At 39.2% G+C, this 21506-nt stretch overlaps 1 protein-coding gene across 12 annotated transcripts in view; it reads right to left on the minus strand.

Moving 5' to 3' along the window:
• abi1a (abl-interactor 1a) overlaps window positions 1–21506 on the minus strand; it is an 80767-nt gene that overhangs the window by 27225 nt on the left and 32036 nt on the right. For all 12 annotated transcript variants that reach the window (XM_036125580.1, XM_036125578.1, XM_036125581.1 and 9 more), the window contains exon 3: window positions 7416–7592. In XM_036125580.1, coding sequence (XP_035981473.1) covers window positions 7416–7592 — 177 coding nt within the window. The remainder of the gene's footprint in view (window positions 1–7415; window positions 7593–21506) is intronic.

Consider the following 21506-nt stretch of genomic DNA (forward strand, 5'->3'; position numbering starts at 1 on the left):
AATTAACAAGGTTCAACAATATCAGGAAAACTTGCAATATTTTCCTAAAATAATGATAATTAACCCAGATTATCTAGCGTTGTTCTTTTCGTTCCTTAATCACAACGTCCCCACACTGCAAAAACAGAACTAAAAGTAGGTGAAATTTTCTTGAAATCATTGTAATTTTCCTTAATTAGAGCAGGTAAATAAGACTATTTGCCAATGGAATAAGATTTTTGCACTTAAAATAGGAACAATTAATCTCCATCGTCTTATTTCAAGTGCAGGATGTCTGATTATGTTGTTTTAGAGATGAATTGCTCCTGTTTTAAGTTCAAAAATCTCATTCTATTGGCAAATAGTCTTATCTACCTGCTCAAATCAAGGAAAAATACACTCATTTCAAGAAATTTTTTACTTATTTTTGTTCTCTTTTTGCAGTGCAGCACCCATCATGAACTTTAGCCTCTGATTTATGAGAAATATACCTGAGAAAGTCCATCCAACAGGCAAAAACCAAAAAAAGCTTCAGTATGCTTGTGTACATAAACACATTTTCCCTTCTGCATTGTCCATTTCCAAGTTAAAAATGCAAAAAAACGTCCAAATCCTATCATACTATTGGCAGCTTCAGATCAGCCCTGGTGTGTGGGCCGATGTCAAGGAGAGCCAAAGCTGCAGGGAAGCTACAGAGTCAAGTGGCTCATCTATAATGCAGCTTTCCTGGTGGCCTCAGCAGGAAGCGTTATAATACCCCCAGTCTATGAGGAAAAAGAGGACAAACCTGCAGCAAAACAGCAGCATCTTCTGGCTCTTCAAAAAAAAAAAAGCCATTTAACTCAGCGGTGAATGGCAGATTTCCCATTCAGATTTATCCCTCTTATCCGCGCAGGAGCAGATTCAGATGTACTATCTAGGTCATGTTAGAAATGCTGAAGCCTCGATGCCGCATCTTTCAGGCAAACGCTGCGTCTGCTCTGCTGAATCAGCGTGGAAATGTTTCAGTACTGAACGAAGGACAGACGTCCTCGCGCTGAGATCGCCGTCAGGTTTCACAAGGACCTGGAACGTCAAGTTTGGATAAAACTCGACTGAGCTGCAGGAGATATAGACACTCCTAAAGGTCAGTGTGGCTCTTAATGTTAGTCTACAGTTAAATCAAACCGAGCACTTCTGACTGCTGCAACTAAGCGAAATAATCCAACAAAAAAAAAAACACTTTCTGAAGCAAAAGTTAGAGCCGAGCACTTAAAAACAGCAAAAGTACAACGTTTCTGAGCCCAGAGGATATCTAAAGGGATAATAAGAGGCAAGACCTCCGGTTCTGCGCGTCACTTTTGGAGAACAACCAGAAAAAGACCCAATTGTCTGCAGATTCAGTTGTTTCTTGCTGCTACACTGCAAAAACAGAACTAAAAATAAGTAAAATGTTCTTAAAAGTTGTGCATTTTTCCTTGATTTGAGCAGGTAAATAAGATCATCTGCCAACAGAATAAGATTTTTGAACTTAAAATAGGAACAATTCATCTCCATCATCTTATTTTAAGTGCATCATGTCTAATTATCTCATTTTAGGGGTCAAAATACTCATTCCATTGGCAGATAATCTTATTTACCTGCTCAAATCTAGGACAAAAACACAAATTTTAAGAACATTTTACATAGTTTTAGATCCGTTTTTGCAGTGTATCCATCCAAAGTACGGCTGTCTATTTGCGAGTTTATACTTCTGATAAGCTGTGGGTGAACAGAACAGGCAGAAGCAGCACCAGGAGGCAGAGGAAGGGAGCCAGTTTATAGTTTCTAAATATACTTGTTCCCTAGATTACATTTATAGGCACCAATGTGCCAAAAGCAAAAAAGGCAAACTGAACATGTGATCGCAGTACAAAAAGGGTGAATAACGCAATGTTTACGTCGTTTTAAATAAACCCCCATTTTCTCCACTTTTCTGTTTCTTTTCTTTCATCTTGACATTTTCATTCATCTCCATGAGCTTTAGCACCTTTAGTATCCTCTACATTTACGAGTTAATCATACCGGTACCGGACGGTCAGCTGTAGAGCAGAAATATCAAAAATCTGATCCTTTTTCGATCAATGGATGCTCTAGAACAACAGCTACACTCCTCAGCATCAGCAAGGTGTTTAAAGATAAACCCAGAGGAGGGGTGAAGGGTGGCGGAAGCTGTTTAAGAAGAATCTGGTTTTCTATGATGTATAAAGTTGAGGCTGCGAGAGTTAGACTGAGAGCAGATCACAAGAAGGCCGCAAGGAATACAGCAAATCTGTTTTTGTCCTTTTGAGCTTTTATTGAAACATGAAAAGTGCTGGATTTTAGGGCTGCACCATATCAATTAAACATGTATTTATAAGAGCCTTTTTTTTCTACTTTTCATCCGATACAATACACCTAACCGTCTTTGTGAACTTTAGCATCTCAGCTACTAAAGACACACATCTAGTGTGACCATAGAGGGCCGTGAAAGTCCGTCCAACAGTGCAGACGAGTTATTGGCATGCAGAATTTGCACAGACAATGTCCTATAAAACATTGCATCCATGCGGTCGTTTGCAACTGCACTGCACGCATAGGTATGCGTACGACAACTGCAACAATACAGGACTGTCTCAGAAAATTAGAATATTGTGATAAAGTTCTTTATTTTCTGTAATGCAATTAAAAAACATGAAATGTCATACATTCTGGATTCATTACAAATCAACTGAAATATCGCAAGCCTTTTATTGTTTTAATATCGCTGATTATGGCTTACAGCTTAAGAAACCCAAATATCCTATCTCAAAATATTAGAATATCGTGAAAAAGTATACTAGTAGGCTATTCAACTAATCACTTGAATCGTCTAATTAACTTGAAACACTGCAGGGTTTCCTGAGCCTTGAAAAACACTCAGCTTGGTTCAGTAAACTAAATCACAAGTATGGTAGTGGTTAATAGACGACATAAGATTCTCACAGTAACTGGTGTACTGACCATGGCATTACTGTCCTTGATTGGCCTGCCAATTCCCCTGACCTGAACCCCATAGAGAATTTGTGGGGTATTGTGAAGAAGAAGCTGAAAGACACCAGAGCCAACAATGCAAATGAGCTAAAGGCCGCTATTGAAGCATCCTGGGCATCCATAACACCTCAGCAATGCCACAGGCTGACTGCCTCCATGCCACGCCGCATTGATGCAGTAATCTGTGCAAAAGGATTCCCAACCAAGTACTGAGTGCATTAATGGACATTTTCAAATGTTTGGATTTGTTTTGCTGTTATAATTTTTTTTTTTTTACTTGGTCTGAGGAAATATTCTAATATTTTGAGATAGGATTTTTGAGTTTTCTTCACCTGTACGCCATAATCAGCGATATTAAAACAATAAAAGGCTTGCGATATTTCAGTTGATTTGTAATGAATCCAGAATGTATGACATTTCATGTTTTTTAATTGCATTACAGAAAATAAAGAACTTTATCACAACATTCTAATTTTCTGAGACAGTCCTGTATATTGTGCATTCTCAGGGTCTTAGGGTTTACAAGCATCTCTGTTCCAGTCGAATCAAACTGCTACCTCCCTATTATTGGGTTCAGGTGTGTTGGTGCAGATATAAGTTTCAGGAGACTGGTCCCTTTACATTCAACAATGCTAACCATGCTAATATAAAATGCTAAAGACTCTTTAGTCACTTCTGTAATCGTTTTACCTCGTTTTACAGCTACTGAATCACTTCATTCCGGAGGGGTTTTGTAACTACAGGGACGTCTGACATCTAACGCGGAAACCCTGACGTCACCCCAGCTGGATTCCTGAATGCCTCGCTGACTAGATTAAACATAATCTGACGGGGAGGCATAAATCTCATTATGTCACCAACGGAGTGCCTTAAAGATGGACAGCACTCCAGATCTGCTGCTTCATGCTTCCCTTCTCCTGACGTCCCCGTTTCGTTTCCCCCCCAATTTTTATTTCTGGATCTGATCGCAGGATCTGGTGTGAGACGGATAAACTTTTAGGCCATAATTCACCCTCAGGCAAACACAGTGAGTTTAACCGTAAACTGACGCCTGTAAATGTGATTTCCCTCCCCAACCCCCGCCTCACCGCATCATCGATTACGGTCAGTAAGTAAAGCATGTCGACACCGAAAGGCCAACATGCAACATGAACTTATATGGAGAATTGACGAGATGTATTGACTGGCGCTTTGGACGGTGACGTGGACAGATTAGGAGTTTAACCATGAAGACACACTGCAAAAAGGGAACTAAAAGCAAGTAAAATTTTCTTAAAATATGTATATTTTCCTTGATTTCAGCAGTTAAATAACACTATTTGCCAATGGAATGAGAATTTCTACCCCTAAAATATGATAATTAGACATCCTGCACTTAAAATGAGAACAATTCATCTCCATCATCTTATTTCAAGTGCAAAAAATCTTATTCCATTGGCAAATAGTCTGAATTACCAGCTCAAACCAATGAAAAATACACTAATTTCAAGAGGATTTTACCTACTTTTAGTTTCCTTTTTGCAGTGCAACAGCACACTGCAAAAAACGGAACTAAAAATAAGTAATATTTTCTTAAAATGAGCGTATCTGTCCTTGACTTGAGCAGCTAAATAAGATGATCTGCCAATGGAATGAGATTTTTGCACTTAAAATAGGAACAACTCATCTCCTTCATCTTATTTCAAGTGCAGTATATCTAATTATCTTATTTTAGGGGTCAAAATACTCATTTAATTGGCAAATAATATTATTTACCTGCTCAGATCAAGGACAAAAACAGATATTTTGATAACATTTTACTTATTTTAGATCTGTTTTTGCAGTGCTGTAACGTCTGTGGGTGTTTGCCCGACACGGACTGATGAAATCTAACATTTCTGCCACCGCGTACATGAGAGAAACCAAGATGACTACATCCGTTGTAATGTGTGTTTACTTTGGTTTGTACGACAACAATCCTATAAATTTAAGAGCTAATTTTCGGTTTAGGACAAAACAAGTCAAGGGTGAACTTAGTGTTTATTTTCTGGCTACATTAACTGGATATCAGCCTCAAAACTGACCAGTGCATCACTAAAACAAAGCTTTGTTAAAGGTCGTAGCTACAACTTTTTTTTTAATCCAAAAACTAAATTTTTCTAAAATAATACATTCACAGAACATCTACAAAACAGCCGAGCAAAGGGGCTCAGAAGCCAAGAGGAGATTTCTGCTTTCCTTCTGGACAAGCAAGTTAAATGTTTGCTAATGCTAACCTTTGCCAATGTAAACAGTACATTGGCAAAGGCTGGAACAAGAGTGAGCAAGCGTGAGTGCGCCACCTCCTGGCTTGGGGGGATTTAAACTTGTAGCCATCTCCTCATTTTAATAACAAACTGGTTCATTTGAACGTCTACATTTTTGGGAAGCAATTGTACATCCTGCTTTCTAAAACCTACACGTCACTAAACATCAGCCATTAAATCTTTCTTAATGTCTGTCCTTCATTAAAAGAGAAGCAGAAAATGTACAGAAAATGTTTCAGGATCACAGACTTGTTAACATCTCTCATCTTTGTGACTCTGTTCTTCATCAGACGTGAGTAATCCTGTATCCCGAGGACGAAAACTGTGGCCGGCCGCTAATCGAATTCATTTGACAGCTGCCATTGATTGTCTGACTGATGGGGCAGACGACACTCAAGAGACGGGATGGGCAAACAGGGAATTATGTCACTGCCGGGACACCGTCATGACCCTACAGTCCGTCCTAACGGGAGAGAGGTTTATCGCATCAAAAAGCTTCTTGCCCACCGTTTAGATCAAGCTGACTGATATCCAAATAACTGTACAACAAGATTATGAGGGCATAAGTGCTATTAAAAATCTCACAAATTTGTCTCTATTGCCGTTTTCACAAAGCTCTGAGTGCAGAGCCGTTTTCTGAAAGCTGGATGATGTAATCCCTTTACAGTCCTTCTCCACCCCCGCACGATTCCCACCAACCCACATGCAAAAAGGATTGTCCTCGGGGGAGGAGGGCTTTCAGAAAATAAAAGAGAAAGTAAAAGAGAGAAGAGTGTGAAGAAGGTGAAAGGGGAAGAAGAGAAACGGGGCTATGAAAGATTATTTACCCCCTTAAAGGCTTCTTCTCTTTTTGCTTTTTTGTCACATTTAAATATTGCAATGACAATTCCAGGTAAGAGAATAAAACATAACCTGTAAAATCAAGAAAATACTTTAACAGAACCTGTCTGACTAAATGAAGCACAGATCTCAAAAAGCAATGCATCACGCCCCAATGTAAAGAAATCTAAAAACAGAGACGAAATCGGTGATATCTAAATTGGTCTGGAAAGGGTTCCAAAGACATTTCTAAGGGTTTGGGATTGCAGTGAACCACAGTGAGCACTCTTATCCACAGTTGGTGTAAAAGATGGAACACTGGGAAACCTTTGTAACTTGTAGACAATTGCTCCCAAGCACATCGACAACTCATCCTGGAGGTCACAAAGAACCCAGAACGTCTAAAGTACAGCAGGTCTCACTTGCCTTAGGTAAGGTCAGAGTACATGATGGAGACTGAGTAAAAAATGGTCTCCATGGGAGGGTTCAGTGTGAAAAGAAAATTGACCGTCTGGCATTTCCAAAAAGAACATCATACCCACAGTCAGACATTGAGGTGGTAGTGTGATAGTCCGGAGCTACTGTGCTTCTTTGGGACCAAGACTACTTGTCCAAATTGATCAATTTTGCACTTTGGCAGAAACTCCTGAAGGGTTGTGACGGTCAGTTCAGGAACTTAAGCCCACACTGCAAAAACGGATCTAAAAATAAGTAAAATGTTCTTAAAATTTATGTTTTTGTCCTAGATATGAGCAGGTAAATAATATTATCTTCCAATTGAATGAGTATTTTGACCCCTAAAATAAGATGATTAGACATCCTGCACTTGAAATAAGAAGATGAGTTGTTCCTATTTTAAGTGCAAAAGTCTTATCCCATTGGCAGATCATCTTATTTACCTGCTCAAATCAAGGACAGATACACTAATTTTAATAAAATATTACTTATTTTTAGTTCCATTTTTGCAGTGCAACTGCACTTGGGTTATCCAGCAGAGCAATGATCCAACGTACAACTAGAAGTCCACCACTGAATGTCTCAAAAAAACAACAACGAAATCTTTGCAAGCCAAGGATCCAGCATAAAACTGCTAGACATAGCCATTCATGCTAAATAAAAACCCTCCAATGTGGCTGAATTAAAACAACTCTGCAAAGGAGAGTGGAGCACATTTTTTCAGCAATATAAAAGAGGGGAAAGGAAGAGGTAGACCTGGACTAACAGACAAACTGCTGAGAAATCTTACATTTTAAAGAGTCCAAGAGATGTTCAAAGTTAAAAGAAAACCCAAAACGTGCTCACCTTCACCCCGTGGCCAACATCGTCCAGGACATTGTAGTCAATCGGCTTCCTGATGTACCTGACGGGCCGCTCCATGTTGGACGGAGCAATGATCTTATGAGTCCTAGCCGTGTTTTTGTTGGTGGTCAGGATACCGATCTCCCGCCTGGCTACCTTCTCCTTGTGGATGTCCACTGTCTGAAAATGGCAAAGAAAGTAGGAGGGGGTGAGATTAATAGGTCAATTAAAATAAATCTACAGTATCCGCAGTGCAAAGATTTAAATCAGCTTTCATTTCTATTTTGTGAGTGGTTTCTTTTACAGCAAAAAGGGACAAATAGATGGTTAATGCTCATGGAGACAACATTGTTTTCCTATTGATATTGCAACATTGTGAGATTTTTTTTGGTCACAGAAATTACATTTTAATCACTATTTCTCAATTTGGTAGTTGACAATCCCTTGGAAAAGAATTTTTAGCACTTGAACTTTTTCAACAGTCTGTCACTTTAGAGATAAAAGTTTTTCTTAAACTGCGTTTATAGGTGATATATATATATATATTATAATATATATATATATATATATATATATATATATATATATATATATATATATATATATATATATATATATATATATATATATATATATATAAAGCAAGAGTACCTGCAGTCACTGGGCGCCGCCATATCACAAATCAATACCGGAGGTTCACACCAGAGGTTAGTGAATTTGTCCTAAACATTCAAATTATTTATTTTTTGTTGTTAAATTACTTTATTTGCCATTCAAATCTTTTTCTTTGATGTAAATTACCCCTGGCTGCTGTTTTAAGGATGAACTGTATACTGTTATTTGTTTACTTGACTTTTACTTACCAGTTAAGGTCAGAAAAAAAACAAACAAAAAAAAAAACAGGCTGACGCTAAGCTACCCCTAAGCTAATGCTAAGCTAAAGCTAAGCTAACACTAAGCTAACTTTAGCCAGGACCATCTAGTCAAGCTGAAACCAAACTTTACGACACAATAGTATTTATTCAGTGTGTTTATAATATAGCACACATCTTAGAGACTATACCACACCCATTGGTACAATTAAAATGCTGTTTTTGTAACTTTCTCTTGCTCTTTCTATATTATGTGCTTAGTCGTATTGGCTATGACTACGCAATATATCACACGAAAAATAACTATGAGAAACTTCCTTTGTGGACAGCAAACAGGCTTAAATCGACGTTGCGATGACCCTGGTAACTGAGAATTTGCACAGGCATGTTCTTTTGTGGACTTTCCATGGTGGACTGGCTAAATTAGAGCCCTGTGACTGCAGATTGGTCTCAAAAAGTGCTGCATAATTTGGACGTGACAGGAAAATGGTATTAACATTTTACAATTAAAACATGAACAGTGTTGCATGTAGTGGTGTATTCGCCACACCAAGGAGAAGTCTCTAGTGGATTTAGGTCTGGACTTTGGGAGATTTTATCACAATGTAACTAAGGTTGTATGTTTAGGGTTGCTGTCCTGCTGGAAGATGAGCCTCTACACCAGCATCTAGGCTTTGACAACTCATATTACATGTTTTCTTCTAGTAATCCAATGTATTTAGCTCCGTCCATTTCGATATCAACTCACAAGCTTCCCTGTCATTACAGGAGAAAAGCATACACTGCAAAAAGGGAACTAAAAGTGGGTAAAATCATCTTGAAATAGGTGTATTTTTCATTGATTTGAGCTGGTAAATCACACTATTTGCCAACGGAATAAGATTTTTGCACTTAAAATAAGAACATTTCATCTCCATCATCTTATTTCAAGTGCAGGGTGTCTAATTATCTTATTTTAGGGGTAGAAATTCTCATTCCATTCCATTTTTCCCATTTTTGCAGTGTATCCACACCATAACGCAGCCACCACCATGTTTCAGGGTGGAAATCTTTGTTTTCCATGACATCTTTTTATAAGGACACCAAAATTATGTTGGCCTCAGCTTTCTATTAATCCAGTGAATAGTGTTTTCTTTATTGATTAATTTACTACAAAACATCACAGAGCAAACATAGGAATCCCAATCAACTGATCAGAACTGATCTAAAGAAAAGCTGTCCATTATTTTCAAAGAAAGCCCAAGAAAACAACCAGCTCTTTAGGGTTACCCTGGTTGGCTAAAATTAGGTACACAACAACAACATTATACAGGAGTAATTAATGGGGGGTTTTAAGCCTAGTGTAAATATAATAATATTTAAGCATTAAATATCTATGAAGGAAAATGTTAAACAGAAATCTGCAGCATATCCTGGGGATGAAAAGCCAACCTGAACAATTAATATTTCATTACAGGCAGAGAAGGTCCTGTGTAATTGCTCCCACAGAGAGTTCCCCTAAAAAGAGAGAAATGTTTCTCCTTTGAATCTTTTTTGGATTAGGGAAGACAACGGAGAATCAACGGCAGTCATTTTCTCAAACCTCAGATGTATCGCTGTATCAGAACAGGAGGACTTTAATATTGATGAGAGACATTTTATCTGAAGGAATGGATTGCTCCACCGAGCTGAGACCTCGGACAGCTTGGAAAGCATCTCCATATCTATCATTTCTGAGTGAAAAACAACCGAGCCTAAATCAAATCAGGCTATTCACAGAAAACAGATCAATATTTGATCATGTAGGCAAAAAGAAACAAAGAAAAAAACAGACAATACACTGTATAAAGCATAAACTGCTCCATGTAGGAGACAATTGAGTCAACTCCCCCTACATGAATCCATTTAATTCGCCAATAGGAAGCTACAAATACAACTCAAACTATTTCCATACCAGGAGAAAGGTCAATATTTTTTGTTACTCATTTAAGAAAGCAAAACTCATGTATTATATAGATTAATTAGAAAAGCATTTTAAATATATCAAGCCTTTATTTCTTGTAATTTTGATGATTATGATAAGTAGCTACTTTGAAGCTATTAAACTGATTTTTGGTTGTGGAGCACATCTGTTGTGAGGACACTGTGCTGTAAAAAAATTTTTTTTTTTTTCTTTTAAACCTGCTGTAATTTTTTTCCTTCAGGTCATCTGCATTGTTGGGCTTGGCTTTCCTCTTGACAGTACTTCACAGATTCTCTGCAGGTTTCTGGTCAGGCCAGTTTCTGGCCAATAAAGAACAGCAAAACGGTGCTAACTGAACCGGCGTTTTGGTACCTTTGGCAATGTTAAAAAATTAAATAAACAGCAGCAGAAGGAAGCTTGAAAAGCTTTAAAATGTCCTGGTAGCTGACCGCGTTGACCATGGACTGCAGGAAAACCCAGAGGACCAGAACCAGCGGATGACGTGGTACCCCAAACCATCACTGATTGTAGAGATTTAACCCTGACTTACTACTAAGACTATGAGAATTTCATTTCCAAATAAAATACAAACTTTACGTCATTTGAAAAAAATTATTTTGGACCACTGAGTAATAGTTTGGTTCTGTTTCTCCTTTGCCCAGAAGAGGCGCTTCTGACATCATCTGTTTCAGGAGTGGCTAGAGACGAGGAACACGAGATTCATAGCCCAAGTCTAGTATTCGTCTTGAAAATACTCTCAAGACTATATTTGTCCCTGTTGCACCTTTTTCTACCACACTTTATCCTTCCACCAAACTTTCTATGAATATGCTCTTACCGTTTCTCAATATTCTGAGATGCTGAAAGTTGGGTTTTCATTATTTTCAAGCCTTCATCATCCAGCCAATAAAGGAAATAGAGGTTTGCAATATTTCACTCTTTGTGTAATGAATTTATTAAGTAGATGCGTTTCACTTCCCAAAGAGAGTGGCAAAAAATGTTAAACTATTTTATGAGATTCTGAATTTCTGAGCTGTACTTAAACAATTCTTTTAAATTTCCATCTTTAGACATTTTTAGGGTGGACAAGCAGGGACCAAGATCTTGTTCTGTCACAATCGATCAATCGATCGGTGAATCTAGAGCTTCAGCTTTTGGCTTCACCACAACCGACAGGAATAACGCCCCCATCACTGCAGATCCAGCTCCGATCCACCTATTAAAATCTTGGTTTATCCCAGCATCGCCTATTAACAAGCTACCAAGATACCACAGGGAGGATTCCACCTCTTTTGATGAGGACCTTTTTAAAATCACCACAAAAAGCAAAGCCAAAGGTTTGTGACACCATGCGGAAGCAGCTGTTTACTCAGCAAAAAGGGAACTAAAAGTAAGTATTAGTGTATCCGTCTTTGATTTAAGCAGAGAGGTTTAAATGATCTGCCAATGGAATAAGATTTTTGCGCTTAATATAGTAACAACTCATCTCCATCATCTTATTTCAAGTGCAGTAATTATCTAATTATCTTATTTTAGGAGTCAAACACTCATTCCATTGGCAGATCATCTTATCTACCTGCACAAACTAAGAACAAATGGACTCATTTCAAGATATTCTGACTCACTTTTAGTTCCCTTCTTGCAGTGAAAACTCAAACAAGGTCTACAGAAAAACTGAATTAGCTAAAGCTAACAAACATCAACGCAGCTGACAGAGGGGAGGGAAGTGAGAAGGCGGCATGGAGCGAGCTCATCTCCTTCCTGCATGCAAAAAAAAAAAAAAAAAAAAAAAAAAAAAAAAAACAGCTGCGGCTTTCACAGCTCCAGCTCACATTACTCAACGGACGGGTCAGAACAAAACCACTTCCGCAGAGCAAGAAGTTGGACCTTTTTGAGACTGCATCGAGGTCCACTGGCCGCTGCCCAGGCAAAGTTAAACAGATCCAACGCTAAAGCAGAGAAACATTAATTCCCCTCATCTCTGGCTAGCACTATAAAAGGTGCTTACACAATTACACAAACCCAGAGGTCCAACTCTTAGACTGAAAAGAGACAGAACCCTCAGAGGCTGGTGATTCATATGTGCTCTCAACAAATGACACCCATATGTTCCACACTGGTGGCTAGTTTTCCAGAACATCCTGCTTCTGGTGTTAGTCTTACTCACCAGATACAGACTTTCCAGGTTCAAAGTTCTCACTTTTGAGTCCCCCCCCCCCTTTCCCAGTAGAAATACAGCCCACCTTTAAGTAGACGTGGCTGCCAGGATGTTCGACTGCATGTTTGAGTCATGAACGCGGCTTAAAAAGATATTTGGGGTTCGTCATTTTGGGATACGAGTGAGTCAGCGCTGCGGCCGATTGTTGTGTTGTCAGTGGTTACAAGAACCTAAATATTAAGCCGGGCTCGTCCCACCACTTTCAAGGATCTGCCTGGAAACTTCGCTGCTTCTAGTGTGAGAAACTGATCGCTTGTGTTAAAGCTTCAACTACATCGAAAAAGAAATGGTGACGTAATGTTTATGCCTGGAAAGGATTCACCCGTGCTTCAAAGGGTCATTTCAGGGTTCCTTCCCATTTTTCATTTAGAAAATTACAACCTTCCCAGATTTAGTGGGAAGCCTGTAATACCCAGCATGATGCGGTTTCTAGTTTCTCTCCATTGAATTTCACTCAAAAGAAAAAAAATATTCCTACAGAGTTGCAGTGAATGAAGTCCTTTGATGTAGGGCTGGACGATATAGGAAAAAAGGCATATTGGTAAAATAGAAATCATATTGATCAATATCGATAATTATCAACAAATTCAAAACAGATATTTTAATATAAGGAAATATAAGGAAATACTTAACATTTAAAAATATTCTGAAATTGCAAAGTGACAGAAGGACCAGGATTAAGAATTATATTCTATGCACATAACTAAATAAATAAATTAGTAACTGTAAAGTGATAAAATAAAATAAATACTATTAACTGGAAGGTTAATGTACAACTTTCATAAAGAAAATAAGACCCATTTTTCCTTAATTAATTTCTTGCACTTATTGATTTAATCTTTTTGTAGATAGTTTCTCATCATATGACTTTGGTTTTAAAAGCACTGTAATATTTTCCAACACCTACAAGGATCATAACGATTCCCTATCAACTCATAAATGTTGTCTTTTTGTTGTTTGATTTAAATCTTCTGTATTTTAGAAATGGAATAAAATAGAAATAACCTTTACTGTATATTAGATATTAGTGGGGAAAAATCAGCAGCAAGATGTAAGAAAATGAAGGAAAGCAGACCAGTACAAAGGTGAAAATATATGAAAAAAAAAAAACGCTAAAAACAGGAGACAAATTTACAGCAAAAGAAAAAAATAAATAACATGATCCGATTCAAAGAAACGTGCAACTGAGTGAGGTGATAAAAAAAAAAAAAAATCACATGTGCATGACGACCTATAAATGGACCGAAATGCTCAAACTATAATTAGGCTTCCTACTTCCTGTTAGAAACTGTTACAGGGGTGACTCCTCTTCTGAAAAACAAAAACCTAACTGAAACATGTCACAGTCTTCTCCGGGGGTCATCTAGGGCAGTGGTTCTCAACCGGTGGGGCGCGCCCCCCCGGGGGGGCGCCGACACTCTCCCGGGGGGGCGCGAGTAGGCTACAGGATGGGAGTGGAAAAAAACTGGAAAAAAAAAATTTGCACTTTTTTTTTTATCACTAAACTACTTTCATAAAAAATTAAAGTTTTGTATATACATAACTCCAGAATAAAAATTAAAATGTGTTTGGACTGATTTAAAAAAAAAGTTTTGAACAAATTTGATTGTTTTGTCGATAGTGAGCGCAAATGCAGGTGATAAGCGGTTTTCATCCGGGTTTTTCGCGCATGCGCGCCGGACTGGAAGGAAGCTGACGAGTTCTCGGCATATTTTTCTTCTTTAGATAACGTATCACAAGATCGTTTTAAGAGTAAGTTGATAGTTGATGGTATCATATTGCCAGATTTATACAGCAAAAGCCTGAAGGGACGGAGGGAGTCTGTGAAATGCTGGCCAAGGCTTGTACGGCGACATAGCTAGTAGCTTAGCTGCCTTATAAACACGGCAGGCAATACACATGAGAGAGCATGGAACCATGAACCCACTGGACGGCTAAGAATTATTTTATATCGGGACATAGACACCAGCAACCCCCGCGACCCCATGAGGGATTAAGCGGGTCAGAAAATGGATGGATGGACGTTCAGACATGTTTGACATCAGAAAGCGGACACACAGCAGACACACAGCGCTTCAGCAAAGAGGACGAGCCGCCCGGTAGGTTAAACAAACATTGTTCACTAAGGATTATTTCGGTGTTTTTGTCCTATTAACCCTTTTCACAGACTCATGCCAGAGGGTTTGCATACATTGTACATGTATGTATGTATATTAAAAAAAATCGCCGTAGTTAGCAGCTGTAGTGCAGACCGCGGTGAAGTTAGCTTGACATTGGACATTCAACCTCCGCGGAGTCAGCGGGATCTAGCTCACGGTTGATCCGGTTGAAGGACTCCGATTTCGGCTAGCGTGTCTCAGCTGCTCCCTTCTCCCATACGCCGTGGGACCGTCAATAAATCTGATTTGATTTTTGTTTCTCAAGAGTGCTCCGCTGACGCCGCGGAGCTTGATTGTCCAATGTCAAACCAACTTCACCGCGGTCTAGTGCCGGCCAGAAAATAGCGCTACATACTTGGCCGAATGATTAAAAGGTCCGAAAGAAATGGGATACATTCGTAAAAGAAACGCAAAAGGACTGGATTGCCAGCAGTGACAAGTGTTTTATGCAATTCACACTTCACAAGCGAGGATTGTGAGGGGTACTTACAATGGAGCATGGGCTCTATGTGTTGGCCAGCGTTAGATATAGTCTCCTCAGGTTCACCTTGTTTAAACTCCGTTTCTTCGTATATATATATTTCTTATCTGAGTCGCCGATGCTTGAGGGGGAGTTTGAAGATGTATCAGACATTTTTTTTATTTATTTTTTTGTACGTAGAGTAAGAGTTATTAATAAAATTGAACAAATCGGTAGCAAAAGACATAGTATTTGCAGGCTGATGCACGGTACAAGTTCTGTTTGCGACGTTGCATTCCGGAACAACCCGAATGCAGAACGTTCGTGCTCTTTCGCTTATACAGCAAGTTTTATCAAAATTACTTCCAAACGGCGCACATAATTCACATATAATATACATTTCTTTACTCTGGTGACTATTTGAATGCATCTGGCAAAAAATACGTTCAGTCCAAGAGTTAGACTAGTAATGATAATAGGCCAACTGATGATAATAATAATGATAATAATAATAACAACAACAATAAAGCATGTAACCTCATAATTATATAGCAATAGCCTTGTAATAATGATAGGCATATACTACTCATAATAATAATAATAATAATAGTAATAATAATAATAATGCCTGCAAGCTCACATTAGAAGTCTGGTGCTACTGCCAATTATAGCAATAGCCTAGTAATGATGATAGGCCTACTGATGATGATAATAATAATAATAATAATAACAAAAAAAAAAGCATGTAACCTCACAATTATATAGCAATAGCCTAGTAATGGTGATAGGCCTACTGATGATAATAATAATGATAATAACAAAAAAAAAGCATGTAACCTCACAATTATATAGCAATAGCCTAGTAATGGTGATAGGCCTATACTACTCATAATAATAATAATAATAATAATGCCTGCAAGCTCACATTAGAAGTCTGGTGCTACTGCCAATTATAGCAATAGCCTAGTAATGATGATAGGCCTACTGATGATGATAATAATAATAATAATAATAACAAAAAAAAAGCATGTAACCTCACAATTATATAGCAATAGCCTAGTAATGGTGATAGGCCTACTGATGATAATAATAATGATAATAACAAAAAAAAGCATGTAACCTCACAATTATATAGCAATAGCCTAGTAATGGTGATAGGCCTATACTACTCATAATAATAATAATAATAATAATGCCTGCAAGCTCACATTAGAAGTCTGGTGCTACTGCCAATTATAGCAATAGCCTAGTAATGATGATAGGCCTACTGATGATGATAATAATAATAATAATAATAACAAAAAAAAAGCATGTAACCTCACAATTATATAGCAATAGCCTAGTAATGGTGATAGGCCTACTGATGATAATAATAATGATAATAACAAAAAAAAAAGCATGTAACCTCACAATTATATAGCAATAGCCTAGTAATGGTGATAGGCCTATACTACTCATAATAATAATAATAATAATGCCTGCAAGCTCACATTAGAAGTCTGGTGCTACTGCCAATTATAGCAATAGCCTAGTAATGATGATAGGCCTACTGATGATGATGATAATAATAATAATAATAACAAAAAAAAAAGCATGTAACCTCACAATTATATAGCAATAGCCTAGTAATGGTGATAGGCCTATACTACTCATAATAATAATAATAATAATAATGCCTGCAAGCTCACATTAGAAGTCTGGTGCTACTGCAAATTATAACAATAGCCTAGAAATGATAATAGGCCTACCTACCGCTACTGATGATGGTAATAATAATAATGTGGGCCTAAAAATAATAGCCTAGGGCTATCTATCTATCTATCTATCTATCTATCTATCTATCTATCTATCTATCTATGCAAGGTAGAGCGGGGCGGGGGGATGGGGGATCAGGGTGGGGGGCACTGGGGCCCCAACTGCAACGAACCAGCTTTGGGGGGGCCCAGCTTGCAAAAGGTTGAGAACCCCTGATCTAGGGGATCTCAAACAATCATCAGCAATTATTATTATTCTGTAGGGCCCAGACAAAGGGGGCCTTACAAGCCGTAAGATATCAGCAAAGATGCGTAAAAATCCCCCGTCTGGAGTCACTGCCAGTAATTAGGGCCAGAAAACATCTTTATTAGTACTCCATGTGAAGAACTGATACTAAAATATCCACAGAAAAATGCCGGGTTGGCACAAAAAAAGCCCAGATAAGGCTGGATGGCATCTTTACTGTGGATATGAAAGATTGTCCGGCTGTTTGTTAGACAACTCAAGCAAATCCAAACAAACGAAGAGCTCAATACCGGACACTGTAAGATGAAGACATGAAAAATTTTAAGAAAAAGCCCAGCTCCACAGAAAACTAAATCATTTGGAGGGGAAGGAGGCAAGCAGAGATCCTCTGGTAAATACGGCTCCCTATAAACGTGCCGATTCTGCTGCTACTTGCCCACATTTTGTCATATTGTAACCACAAACTGCAATGCTTTTTATTGAGATTTTACACTGCAAAAAGGGAACTAAAAGTGAGTAAAATGTTCTTGAAATTAGTGTATTTTTCTTTGATTTGAGCAGGTAATTAAGATTATTTGCCAATGAAATAAGATTTTTGCACTTAAAAAAGGAACAATTCATCTCCATCATCTTATTTCAAGTGCAGGATATCTAATTGTCTTATTTTAGGGTTAGAAAACAATAATTCCACTGGCAAATAATCTTATTTTGCTGCTCAAATCAAGGAAATATACACTTATTTCAAGAAAGATTTACTTACTTTTAGTTCTCTTTTTGCAGTGTAGATGCTGGGGAGGAAGTAATAATAATAATAATAATAATAATAATAATAATAATAATAATACTTTGGACTTGTAATGCACTTTATATTTAAAATAAATCCCAAGTGCTACATAGTAAAACGGGTAAGTGCTAAAAAAATAAAAAATAAAATAAAGTAAAGTAACACAAAGTAGTGCAAAACTCTGAAGTGGATGCAAAAGGCTGCATAGTTTCCATTTTTTTGTTTTGCAACACAATAAATGAATAAATAAAATAAAATAAAAAGGGTGGCAACTGACCCTGACCCTGTTTTGGGTAGGTCTCTACTGGCGCTTTGCACATTTCAGCCCACTCCTCTTTGATAAATGACTAAAACTCAGCTGGAATAGATGGAGAACCTAGGTATACTTCTGATTTGGTTATTGGTCCGGACTTTGACTAGGCCATTCAGACGGATGAACGTGCCTAGATCTGAACCGGTCCATCGTGGCTCTGATCAGGGCTGCAAAAGATCAAGAAATCTTGTGAAATACCTCAACGGTGTTAATGTTTTTCTGTTTTATGCTCGCTGCAAACGTCTGTGCAACTAACAAAAATCTCAGCAAGGCATTAGTAAAAAAGCAGCTTGTAGTTCAACTAACCCTTCTTTGCAGGTTGCAGCGGTTTCGAATTACGAACACGATTATAAGAAGATTAGTTGGACTCCAATTTTTAGCAGAAGGGTTTATTTGCAACATATTTAATCATGGCCGTTCTGGTCGATCTTCTAATTATGGACACAAAGCTTGAGGACAAACCACCCACGAGTACACGATCTCATATTAGAACTAAGCACTTCAGTTCTTCGTCGTCCTCCGTTTCTCACGGTCTTCATCTTCATCTGTAAGAGATCTGAACACCCAACACTCCCCGCTCTTCGCTGGGCCAAGACGGCTGCTAACACAGACAACAAACGCCTCTTTATCCGCTCCAACTCTCAGCATCACCATCATCTGCAACTCTCACAGCTTTCCGTGCTACACTGAGCATGTTGGAGGAAGGTCGGCTGGCCTGTAGGGCGCCTCCTGTCAAGCGTCTCCAAAAAAACGGATCCCTCATCCTTTGTGAGGAATGATGAAGCCAAGAGAGGAGGTGTGAAACCCTGGAGAGATAATCTCTACCAGTTGCACAGGAGAAAGAAGAGAAAATTTAGAGTCGGGACAGCGTGCCAAGGTCAGAGCCGCGTTTGCTTACGCAGCACATATGGAAACACCTTGGCTGACTTTCCCAATCTCACTTTGGGCCTCGGCCAATCCAGCCTCCGTCCCGAGTCCTGAAGGTTTCCAAACGTGCTCGGAAATAAACGTCAATCATTCTCATTCTCGGAGCCGGACAAAAACTAAAAGAACAAAAACAGCAAAACCTCAGCAACAAAACACAAACTGCAGTGAAGAAGTTTAAGAAAACCCAGCGAGGGTTTTAACAAAAGTGCGGAGCAGAGAACTGCTCAGATGTAGCTGCAGGGATGATGATGATGCAGGGCAGGAGAGGAAGTAACCGCTGAGAGGACACGCTGGTGATTCAGTCCGTCCGTAACCTTTGGTCATGCTGCACAGATGGAGCATGAGTGTAACTGCGTCGGCGGCCAAATCTTAAGACGCTAAAGGTGGGACGCCACAAAGAAACTCACACCTGCTGATGGCAGAGACGACATTGATCTCTGTCTTCTGAAAGCCAGCAGCTGGTTTCGGGTTTTCCAACACATTTCACCTTTCACATTCACCTCAGGATTCTGCTCTTGTCCAGAGATCGCAGGTCTTTATGGGGCATTTTGAAGGCATAAAATCAGAAGGTCGCAATAAATAAGAGACGGATGTTTTTACAGTGGCTCTGGATTATGAAGCAGCAGAAATCTAATAGCAGAGGTAAACTTGATAGATAGAGGGACTGACTGATGGACGGATAAAAAGGTTGACGAGCGGACGGATGGATAAAAAGGTTGACGAGCGGACGGATGGATAAAGAGGTTGACTGACGTACGGACGGACGAATAAATTGGTTTACTGACGGATGGATGAATAAATAGATTGATGGATGGACGGACGGATGGTTAGACAGATGGATGAATAGGTTGATTGACGGAGGGACGGATAAAAAGATTAACGGACGGACGAATAAAAAGGTTGATGGACGGACGGATAAAGAGGTTGATTGACGGACGGATGGATAAAGAGGTTGATTAACGGACGGACTAATAAACAGGTTGATTGACGGACGGACGGATAAAGAGGTTGATTGACGGACGGACGGACTAATAAAGAGGTTGATTGACGGACGGACGGACTAATAAAGAGGTTGATTGACGGACGGATGGATAAAGAGGTTGATTGACGGACGGACGGATAAAGAGGTTGATTGACGGACGGATAAAGAGGTTGATTGACGGACGGAGTAATAAACAGGTTGACGGACGGACGGATAAAGAGGTTGATTGACAGACGGATGGATAAATAGGTTGATTGACGGACGGACGGATAAAGAGGTTGATTGACGGACGGACGGATAAAGAGGTTGATTGACGGACGGACGGATAAAGAGGTTGATTGACGGACGGACGGATAAAGAGGTTGATTGACGGACGGACTAATAAACAGGTTGATTGACGGACGGACGGACTAATAAAGAGGTTGATTGACGGACGGACGGACTAATAAACAGGTTGATTGACGGACGGATGGATAAAGAGGTTGATTGACGGACGGACTAATAAAGAGGTTGATTGACGGACGGACGGATAAAGAGGTTGATTAACGGACGGACTAATAAAGAGGTTGATTGACGGACGGACTAATAAAGAGGTTGATTGACGGACGGACTAATAAACAGGTTGACGGACGGACGGATAAAGAGGTTGATTGACGGACGGATGGATAAAGAGGTTGATTGACGGACGGACTAATAAAGAGGTTGATTGACGGACGGACGAATAAAGAGGTTGATTGACGGACTAATAAACAGGTTGACGGACGGACGGATAAAGAGGTTGATTGACGGACGGATGGATAAAGAGGTTGATTGACGGACGGATGGATAAAGAGGTTGATTGACGGACGGATGGATAAAGAGGTTGATTGACGGACGGATAAAGAGGTTGATTGACGGACGGATGGATAAAGAGGTTGATTGACGGACGGACTAATAAACAGGTTGACGGACGGACGGATAAAGAGGTTGATTGACAGATGGATGGATAAAGAGGTTGATTGACGGACGGACGGACTAATAAACAGGTTGACGGACGGATAAAGAGGTGGATTGACGGATAAAGAGGTTGATTGACGGACGGACGGATAAAGAGGTTGATTGACGGATGGATGGATAAAGAGGTTGATTGACGGACGGATGGATAAAGAGGTTGATTGACGGACGGATGGATAGAGGTTGATTGACGGACGGATGGATAAAGAGGTTGATTGACGGACGGATGGATAAAGAGGTTGATTGACGGACGGATGGATAAAGAGATTGATTGACGGACGAACTAAACAAGGCTGGATGGATGGATGGATGGATGGATGGATGGATGGATGGATGGATGGATGGATGGATGGAAAAACGGCCAGACAAACTAACAGCTGGATGGAAGGACAGACGATCAAAGGGACAGATTTTTATTCTGACAAAAAAAAGATGCCTAAAAA

Source organism: Fundulus heteroclitus, chromosome 21 (genome assembly GCF_011125445.2).
Source record: "Fundulus heteroclitus isolate FHET01 chromosome 21, MU-UCD_Fhet_4.1, whole genome shotgun sequence".
NCBI lineage: Eukaryota > Metazoa > Chordata > Actinopteri > Cyprinodontiformes > Fundulidae > Fundulus > Fundulus heteroclitus.